The sequence below is a fragment of the Empidonax traillii genome, unplaced genomic scaffold (genome assembly GCF_003031625.1).
Source record: "Empidonax traillii isolate 1590-97213 ecotype Southwest subspecies unplaced genomic scaffold, ASM303162v1 scaffold501:size454599, whole genome shotgun sequence".
In the NCBI taxonomy this organism is placed as follows: domain Eukaryota; kingdom Metazoa; phylum Chordata; class Aves; order Passeriformes; family Tyrannidae; genus Empidonax; species Empidonax traillii.
This window is the reverse complement of record NW_020955694.1, coordinates 51,827-62,768: the sequence shown is the minus strand read 5'-3', so window position 1 is coordinate 62,768 and position 10,942 is coordinate 51,827. Positions and strand designations below refer to the sequence as shown.

The 10,942-nt window shown below is 37.6% G+C and overlaps 2 protein-coding genes across 3 annotated transcripts in view; one reads left to right on the top strand and one right to left on the bottom strand.

The window, feature by feature from the left end:
- Positions 1-9,512, top strand: part of LRRC17 (leucine rich repeat containing 17) — a 15,513-nt gene extending 6,001 nt beyond the window's left edge. For both annotated transcript variants that reach the window (XM_027896509.1, XM_027896508.1), the window contains 3 exons: positions 3,846-4,720; positions 8,176-8,331; positions 8,587-9,512. In XM_027896509.1, coding sequence (XP_027752310.1) covers positions 3,964-4,720; positions 8,176-8,331; positions 8,587-8,990 — 1,317 coding nt within the window. In that variant the 5' untranslated portion in view covers positions 3,846-3,963 and the 3' untranslated portion in view covers positions 8,991-9,512. The remainder of the gene's footprint in view (positions 1-3,845; positions 4,721-8,175; positions 8,332-8,586) is intronic.
- The window catches only part of FBXL13 (F-box and leucine rich repeat protein 13), a 59,703-nt gene that overhangs the window by 38,399 nt on the left and 10,362 nt on the right, over positions 1-10,942 (bottom strand).

The window sequence follows — 10,942 nt, the reverse complement described above, 5'->3', positions numbered from 1 at the left end:
TTTCACAGTAAATGTCAATATAATAGAAAGGCAAAAACTCAGCACTTGTACATGAAAATGTAGTAGTTGAGTGTGTACCTTTTGCCACGCTGTGGTCACGTTGTCACTACTTCAGTTATCAGGCCAAAGGACAATCCAGATAGCTGGTAATTCAATACCAATCAACTAACTCTAAAGAGGGCAGTTTGTGCTCTTGAAATACATTCCTACAAACAAAGGATTTGAGAGAGGAGATATCAGTGAAAATAGGTATGTTGATGGAAGATAACCATAACCTGAAGAGGACTGAAGGCACAGGGAGTGGTGAGAAAGCACTGAGGAGAATAGCATGATGAGGGAGAACTCTGAAACTTTCCACATGAAAGCAGCACAACCAAGGGTCTGTCCCAAGTGTCTGAACACAAACACTTGTTGCATAGGAATCATCCAGCAGGGACCAAAGTCCCTGCACAGATGCAGAGCTGTGATTCCATTGGGACTCCAGAGATGCAAAGGGTTAGCACACACAACCAGAGGGGTGCAATGAATGGTACCAGAATATTTAGGAATGACAGCCCAGAAAGGTGACGATGCTTAGGCACCCTAAGCAAAGTTATGCCTGAACACGTGGAGCTTTGCCTTGGAATGGGTGACAAGCCGATCAAGATCTTATTTTAAGGATTAGAGGCTAGACCTATGAGGATTACATTGTGGTAGGTATCTGCTACTGACTGCTTGATTAAATAAAGAAGGTAAATGAAACATTTGGGCAGCTGAAGGAAGCCTTACTATTGCTTATTCTGGTTACTCATGAGAGACTTTAACCACTGTGATGCCTGCTGGAAGAACAATATGGCCAGGCACGAAAAATCTAGGGACTTCCAGAGTATGTTGGAGACAATTTCTTGATCCAGCTGACTGACAAGTGGTCTGGGAAATATGTTTTTCAATGGGTCAAGGAATGGGAAGAACTAGACTGGCTTTGGTTACTGCAACCACGAAAATGAGAAGTTCAAAATCCCGAGAGAAGAAAATTGGACAAACCGTAGCAGAAAAAAACCTGAACGTGATAGCAGATTTTGGCTTGTTTAGGAATCTGCTTAACAGGATCTCATGGAATACAGCCCTGTAGGGTTGTGGAATAATGGATAGGATTAAAAAGGGGCCCAGGAGAGCTGGTTGATCTTCAGAGGAAAGGCACTCCCTTACTTTTTTGCCTCAGTTGTTACTGCTGAGGCTTGTCTGAAGGCTTCCCAGGTGCCTTGCTTGGCGCCTATGGGCAGAGTCTGGGAATGAAGCAATACCCATGGCAGAAGCAGCTAATGTCAGGGGAAACCTGAGGAAATGGGGTGAGACAGGGTGCATCCAGCAGTTAAGAAAACTGGCTCTTGTCACCAAGAGGCCTTGCTCAGTTTTGAAAGTTCATGACAATCAGAGGAGATTCCTAATGACTGGAAGACAGGAAACGTCACATCCATTTTCAGGAAATGGAAGATCCAAGAAACTACAGGCCAGCTGGGTCCACCTGAGTCCCTGGGAAGGTTATGCACCAAATCCTCTTTGAAGCCCTGTCCAAGAACATGAAGGATGAAAAAGTCACAGCAAGCAGCCAGTGTGAGTCTATCAAGGGCAAAGAATTCCTCCCTAAGATGTCAGTTTTCTATGATGGAATTACTGGATCTATGGATAAGGGGAGAAAAGCATCTGTTGTGCATCTTGACTTCAGCAAGGCCTTCAGCACAGGCCACAGTATCCTTTATAGCCAAACCGGTAAAATAAAGGCTGGGTAAATGGACTTCTGACTGCCAGGCCAAAGGGTTGTCACCGATATGCCAATTCCCACTGGTGGCCTGTGGAAAGTGGCATCCCTCAAGGGTCAGTGCAGGGGCCAATACTGTTAAATGTCCTTATAAGTGGTTTGGATGGGAGGAACAGAGTACATTCTCAGCAAATTCACAGATTATTCCAAACTGGGGGATCTATTGATATACTGGAGGCTGGAACTGCTGTTCAGAGAGATTCAGCTGGGAAAAATGGGCTGACAGAAACCTCATTCAGTTCAACAAAGGCAAACGCTAATTCCAACGTCTGAAATAAACCCACGCATCAGGACAGTCCAGACACTGGACAGAAAGCAGGAACATACAGTCAACATGACCCTTGAGAGGCACACAACCTCTAAATATTACACTGCAATTACAATATCATATAGCAAGTATTCTGTTAGTAGCAAGCTGATTTTGCGGTGTTACTCAAAGGACTTCATAGTAATTTTTTATCCCTGCCCTGTAGCTGCTACAGCAAAGAAATTTACATAATCTCTGAAAATTATGAGAATAAGACACTTGGCAATAATTGTTTCTTGGCTAGAATCTTGGATGTACACTTCATTACAAAGACAACTAAACTATACCAAAATATTTTTTTATATACCTAACACTAGAATAGCCTATAAATGGATGTATACATCATCTGAATCTATTAAGAACCATAATTTCTCAATAAAATATTAATTGTATCTTTAGATCGATTTTATTATTAGAAAACTTAGCACATATCAGTGTCTTTTCTAAGAAATTACTAATTAAGGCAGAGTCAAATATTGTTTTTCCATCAGAGACAGCAATGAAAAAAACATTAAAGAGAATTAATGGAAGCGAAGTAAAACTGAAAATGTTAAACAGAAAAAAATGGATTCATACATAATAGTGATTGCATTCTTAGACACCTTTTAAAAGCTCCAAAAAATATCAAGAAATTTAGTGAGACATTTTTAGAGCATAAGTGTACTACTGAATGAAGGAATAAAGGAATGTGAAAACAATATAGTATTAAAATGTATTGTGGACAACTCCAAGCTCATAATAACAAAACCCTCCTCCCAGACTGGTGAAGTTTGGAAGCCTGTTTATTAAAATTAATTGAAATGGAATATATAATTTTGCCCTGGCACTGTATAAAACCAATGAGAACTTCACTGGTTATCTTTGAATCCTACTAAATTCCATTTTCAAAGTACTTAAGAACGCAAGTCTTTACTTTTTATCAGGAACATTTGTGTACCCAAATAACCACAGCACTAAGAAAAAAATCTCCCCTCTTGGTATAAATTCGAGCTCATAGAAAAAGTCTATAGCCATTTAACCCCTGACATTCAGAGATATTCACCTAAGAAATCCCACAAAACCAAAAAAAAAAACCCAAACCCAACCCAAACCCCATTATATTAAAGGTGAACAGCTCAAATTCTTAGCATATGACAAAAGTGTATGAATTCTTCATACACATTCAGTCCATCTAGGCCAATATCCTGAACTCATGGTCACAGTCGATTACTGAGATGAAAGCACAAACCCCAAAAGTAGAAGACAGAGTTGGAGTAAACTGACTTGAGAAAATGACTTGAAAACAAGTCCACACTATAGTGCAGACTAAGACTGAGAGTTTGACAGTCACTGGATGACTTTCTCTGGTCTGGCTGTGTATGTGTTCCAGTTGTTTAGTATCAAGCAAGTTGGAATATATCAGCTTCAAGCTCCTCTTTCAAAATCAACTTCCAAGATTAACTTAAAGGCAAAGAAGATCCAACCTAATGTTGTTTTTCTGAATACATGAGAACCTTCTAACAAAGATAATTTAGAAATTGGTCCATATACTTTCCCATGTTTAACTAAGTAGACCTAGTAGACCAGAGACAGTAAAAACAAACAAACTATCAAAGATAGGACATTAAATCTTCAAAGTATTTGTGAATCTCCAAGTAATGTGATGATTGAGTACTTGACTGAATGCTGCATATTATGTACAAGCCTCCCTGGAAATGCCCGTTTCATCTGTTCTAATGTTTTACTTTTCTTCCAGCACAGGGATCCCACATACCCCAGCTGTGCCTCCTCAGATCTGTACAACACTGATTCAGACTATCCAAAAATTTCAACTGTTCCAGCTATCGCAGAAAATAACTGGGGCCAGCTGAATGTCAGGATGCAACTAGTTACTATTATACTACTACTTCTTCTTTGTAAAGCATCTGACTGTAGGAGAACAAGGAACAGGAGTCTGAGAAACAATGACAGGGAGAACATCTTAAGGAGAGCATCTAGCACTGTTAAGCGCAATGCCCAAGGCCTGACGTGTGATATATACACTTACCTTCATGAGAAATACTTAGATTGTCAGGAGAGAAAATTGATTTTTGTGGGGCCTGATTGGCCAGAAGATATAAAACACATGCTGCTAGCAAGAAACAGGATTCGTAAATTGAAGAATAATATGTTTTCCAAGTATAAAGCATTGAAAAGTCTGGATTTACAACAGAATGATATATCAAAAATTGAGAGTGAGGCTTTTTTTGGTTTGAATAAACTGACCACACTTTTACTTCAGCATAACCAAATTAAGAGTTTGTCTGAGGAGATTTTTATTTATACACCCAGTCTAAACTACCTGCGCCTTTATGATAATCCCTGGCATTGCAACTGTGAACTAGAAACCCTTGTTACAATGCTACAGGTTCCAACAAACAGGAATTTGGGAAACTATGCCAAGTGTGTACACCCAACAGAACTGAAAAATCAAAAGCTAAAGCAGATAAAAGCCGATCAGCTATGTAGTGAAGAGGACAGGCAGGACCCCAGAAACATAAAAAGGGAGAAGCCTGAACCTGTCAAACCAGAATTTGATTCCTCTTTGTGCCACATGTATGTGTTTCCCGTACCAACTCTGAACTGCAAAAGAAAAGGTTTGTATCTATCATTATAACTGAATTAATGATTTTGACATTCTTGTTCCCTTACTACATTTATTTACATATTATTTACTGCAAATGAATATAGTACTAGTACTCGCTTTACTTAAATTGATACTTTCAATTGGTTTTCTCTCATAATTAGTAGCAATTAGTAGGAATTCTTTCTGCATTTTTTTCTCTGCTTTGCAGCCCCAATTTCACAGATATTCCTTAGTGTTCTAATATAAGATAGCTAACAAAAAGCAATAGGAACAAACCTTGGCATATTGCTTAAGTTACTGAAGGATCAGCACCTTTGTTGTCTGAGTTGACAACTATAAACACGCTCATCAGTCAAATTAAAGCTGTGCTGAAACTGCTGAACTGATAGAGAATAGCACAGAGAGTCTTTTCTTCTTTGCAGTGTACAAGCACAAAGCTAGCAATAAGTTTGACAGCAGTGAACTGTGAAGCAGGGCTGGGGCAGCCAGCTGTGCTTGCAATGCCCACAGGAACCTGGTTGCAAAGGAAAGCCATTGCATTCTCACATTTGCTGTGCAAGATTTCTTCTAATAAGTGAAGAAATTGTGTTCTTGTGTTCCCAAAGAAATACCTCCCCTATGTTCTTCTTCCCAACACACAGCAAACAATGCGAAGTTGAAGGGCCTTCATGAAATGTTTTTCAGACACTTGGATCCATTCCATTCCTAAATCCTTCTCAGGCTCCTAAAAGCCACAGTTAAGCCTTAAGGGTAAACCAGATGGGGTATATATCAACACAAAAGCGCACATTTATTTGTGCTTTATATTTCCCATATTTTATCCCATGATGAAACAAAGCAAACAACAAAACAATTCAGAAGAGAATCATTCTTTAACATAACAATTCTGAAATAAGAAGCATTACTGGAAGCAGCCAACATTGTGAGGATTTTTTCCCAACTTTTTCAAAGCTCAGCCTGCAATACCAGATCACTGCAGTATGCTTTGATCAACTAAACTTCTGTTTGCTTTAGGAGTGACTTAATTTTATGTAAAAATCTCAGTGTGCCCTTACTCTTGCACCTTAATGCCAGAGACAAGCTCAGAATCCAGTATGAGGAGATAGTCAAGAATTCGCAATTTCAGTATTTGATTACTACGTATGTCATAAAAAAGGTCCATGTTTTTTTCTTTTTTCCACACTGTTGAATTCTTCTCCCTATGGCTCACTTTTTATTTTGCCATGCAGCTGCTACATCCTTTTTATTAATGATTTTGCCAATTTACTGGCTAACATTTATTAATTTTTTAATATTCCCCTACCTTATCTTTCTTTGTAGATAGGATTTTAATTATTAGATTAAAGAGTATGATCTTAATTATCCTTTTTAGGCTCTTAATTATATCATTACTTTATGTCTTCAGTAAACTGTGCTATTGATCAAAAACCAGGTATATATTATAATCTTAATATAAGCAAAGGTTGACTTTACAGCTCTCCCCATTTAGTGATATCAAAGGGATGAGCTGAATACACGAATATACTCTAAAATTTCTGGCACGAAAAGTACTACTTTTTTTTCTCTAAGTTCATAGAAACATTCAGTGTGGTCTGATCTTCATGGGAGTTTCATGGGGGTTTAGGGTATTTAAAAATGGTTTATTGTCTTTGGTACTAATAATGAAGGAATAAAATCACTTCAGCCTCTACATGTGTGTAGTAGAGGGTACAGGGACTCCCTCCTTCAGGTCAAGAACTAAATATATCAGTCCAGAACTTCCTGAATGTTTAGCATGGACACAGTGAATATGTTCCAATATTTTTTAGGAAGTACCAGATCTACTGTGCATATGCTTAACAGCTGGATGCAGATATCCCATGGATATTTGACATTTCTGAAATGTCGAATCTTTGATGAAAGCATTGTACTTACTGTCTTTGTATATGATTACTGTACAGCAGATGCAAAATTTCATTGGTATTTTCATCAGAAATAGGAGTATTATGCACACAAAATCCCGGGAAAACACACAAATTTCTCTAAATCCATGTGGACAATATTTCAGAGTAGAAAAAAGGGTGCATCAGTTGCCAAACCAGTAAGATGCCATGAAAAGCTGCAATCCATTATTGCTTTACTGTGGAGGGGATGGAAAGACAAGCAGTGTACCAGAGTGTGAATATCTCTAAAAGAGGTATGACAACAGGCCAGGAGCTTTCAGTTAATGTCAGAAAGCTCATGAAAGAAATATCTTAAAAATACATTTAACCATGTATATGTTCCCTTTAATTATTTGCTTACATCTCATCAGCCCAGTGATATGCCAGACCTTTCAGTACTCCAGAATGAAATACACTATGCCCTTGATTCTCTTTTACAAATAATAATAATTATTAAAAAAAATAAAAAAAAAAAATTTGGAAGCAAAAGCAATCTCTGTTTGCTTTGCTGCAAAGAATTTGTATTTACAAGAACAGTTCAAAAAACTCTGCTTTCTAGTACTGCCAAGCCCTCCAAGTCTCTAAATTTAAGCACTATTTACATTCATTTGGTGACAAAGAGGCTCTGAAACTTTGACATCTGCACAAGCAGGAAGCCATTCAACTACAGCAGGCTGGAGTAATTACAATATTTATGTACTTATAATACCAAAGCTCTGCTCATAATCAGATATAAGCCAGGAAGACTCTGATATGTTGCTTTAGTCTCAAAAATATCTGATTCATTAGACATCTCCAGAACTTCAGAAATACTGCGACCACACAAATTTCAGTACAGATCAGAAACTACTTGCTTTCATTCCAAGAAGGTCAAATAAGAGACACCACTCATTTTTTATTTTTTTTTAATGACAGGGCAGAATGAGAACTCTTATTGAGCAGATATAATCCTGGACATTTGGTTTATTAACATTATCCTGAGAGGATTCAAACCACAGTTTGCACTTCTCAAGCACATGCCCTGACTCCTGGACTAGGAGCTATTCTTTCTGGAACTCTTTTCCCAGGAACACTAAGGATATGAACACAGATGAGGTCCATGGCTACTTTGGTGCCAATGATACAAGTAGGATAGAGAAGTAGACAGAATGCCACTATGCTGCCTGGATGCTTTTTTATATAGTTACTCTTTTTTTTTTTTTCTTTAAATGATCAAGCCCTTCACATAGACTTTTGATTAGTATAGTACCTTTACTATCTACCCTATTCCTATTTAAATGGTCTAGTTCTACTAAAATAAAAATATAAAACACAGTAAGAGGCTTTACCCTGCCTTCACTGCAAGAGAACAATTTCCACATATAGACAAAGAATTAAATTTAGAAGTTGAAAAAATATGGTGACTCTAGTATAGGGAATAAAAGGGAAAGAAAACATAAAACAATGCCAGACTGACAAAACTCTCTCTAGCATGCAACTGTGATGGCTGAGCAGTAAGAATAATCTAAAACTGATAAAAGTTATGTCTTTTTCATTTCCTAAGATTTAAAGAAAGTTCCAGGTAACATACCTCCAGATATAGCTAAACTTGATTTGTCCAACAACAAAATTAGACAACTACGAGCCAAAGAGTTTGAAGATGTCAGTGAACTGAAGATATTAAACCTAAACAGCAATGGAATAGCTTACATTGATCCTGGTAAGAATAATTTAAAATATTTATTAAAAAATGATTTCTGTTTTATTAATTATAAACTTTCATCATGTCTCTAATCAGATACAAATGTAGGGGGAAATGGATTTAAAAATCTAGAAGCAAAAAAAGAGTAATGACGGCATAATTATGAAAATATTTTCCATCTGTAGATAATGCATGTTTTTCCTGTCAGAGATATGCATGGTTTTTTCTAAGCTATCTTTATAAGGTACCAATAACTATTTTTCTATTGACTAGCTGCTTTCTCAGGCCTCAACAACTTAGAGGAGCTGGATCTGTCAAACAACAGCTTGCAGAATTTTGAATATGGAGTATTGGAAGATCTCTATTTTCTGAAAATACTGTGGCTGAGAGATAATCCTTGGAGATGTGACTACAACATTCATTATCTTTTTTACTGGCTGAAGCATCACTACAACGTTCACTACAATGGCCTAGAATGCAAAATGCCTGAGGAATATAAAGGGTGGTCTGTTGGAAAATATGTTCGAAGTTATTATGAGGAGTGCCCAAAAGACAAGCTTCCCATTTATCCAGAAACTTTTGATCTGGACAAAGATGATGAGGAATGGGAAAGACACAAAGAGCAAACAGTTCAAACAGTAAAGAAGCACGGTGTCATTGTCACCGTCATAGGCTAATAAGGGAACTCTTTTTTTTTCAGTACATTTAAATACCTGATACTCTGAAAAAGAAAAACATGCTGTTTACATTTTTTGCTAATTATACTGATTGTTTGTAAGACTATCTGCCTGCGAAGATTTCTGTGTATTGCAGATAATAACTACAGAATGGCATTAGTTATCCAGAATCCTTAATTTAGTAATTGTTTCTGATGATTTGTTCTGGACACTCTTGTGAAATAATTTTGGTAAATATTTGAAACTATACAGTAGAAATCGATAGACACAAATGTACATAATGTGGTGGGGAGGGGCTGTCCTATGTATGAACACATCTTACGTGTTCACACAGAAATAGCTGCAGGATTGTGACTAAGACACATTTTGCTTGAATGTATTGACAGTTCTCTGTATCTATCAGTTTCCTGAAATATTCCCAGAAGGCATTTCTAAGATTTTTGTATTGACTTCCTCTTGTTTTATTGTATCCCAAAAACACCAAACTGAAGACTAACTTTAAATACAGTTCTAGAAAAACAGGAATGGCAGTTGTGATGCTGATTAGGATTCAAACATGAAAGGTGGGTTCTACTTGCTGATCTACTGATGTTCCTGCTCACTCTTGAGCGAATAACTCAGCCTCTGCCTCTTCCGTACCTTAGTTGCCTTAAAGTCATGAGCAGCCCAGACATGGTTGGTTCCCAAGTTCCAGTTCCACATGCTCATAATTGCCTTGTTTGGATTTTGAGGTAGGCAGAGCTGAAACCTTTCTAGGAAGAATTTTAGGTTGTCATATCAGTTTGACACAGATTACATAACATCGCTTCCAGGTGATGAGGATCACGTGAAGGATGCTGTGCTCTGCATCCAGCACTCCAGTGCCCATCCAAGCTGGAGGTAAGTGTGCTTTGGAGAGCTCACTGGAAGTGTGGGAAATTCTCAAAGTTCACCCTTCCCTCGGCTCATTTGTAAAATTCACATTACACACACATTCCTTATCACACAACTGCCTATGTGAATACACATTGATTAAACCCTGTGATTGCCCTAATGCTACAATAACAGAGCTGTACAGATGCCTCAGCTAGGAGAGGATATCTCTAAAGATGAAATTCCCTGCTACATAAGACACTTAGGACAGCAAGAAATGCGTAACTGCAGGGTAGATATTCAGGGCCAAAACTTTAAATTTCTCTTGGCTACCACAGAAGAAGTTCTGGAAAACTCCAGGGAGAAAATTTGCTCCTTTAAAGATCTGCAGACGATTGCGGTGTTTTTGCATTCCTCTGGTGCTTTCGCCACAAGCCCAAAAGGTCACACATTTTGTTTTTCAAGTGCAATACAAAGCACTCAGTGCTTTTGTGCTAACATGAAATAAAAGAACTATATAAAGGAAAAATTCAGGAGTTATTATGGATGGGAGGAATGCCAAAGAATCTCAAAGCAAACACATCCTATTATTAACTGCATTCCTTCATGTCCTCCTCTATTCAGATGAAGAATATATTTAATGGTGCTTTACTGATAAAACTAAATAATTTAGTAATTTCTTCCACAGTATCTTTCAAAAACTTTATAGCAAAAATACAACAGTATCTGACTCATCCCTGTTCCTGGAAATATCTTAAGTAGTATCTCAGCTATTAAAGGTTAATCCTGATTAGATGGAACAGAGAGGAAAATCCCATTTGGCCAGCTATATTCTCTACATGGGGTATATTCTGGAAACTTAAAAGTGCTGAAAATTAAAATGAAAAATCTGTCACAAGCAGTAGCTGGCATTAAGTGAAGTTGTCCTCCTCCTCTCAGATTCTGGAGGATTATTTCAGTAGAGAAGTACTGGGATTGATTGAAAAGGACAGACAATGAAACCACAGCAGAACATCTGTTACTGGCAGCACAGTCAATGGAGAAAAGCTGAGTAGGAAAAAATGCATTTATAAACCATATTAAGTTAATTTCTGCAAAGA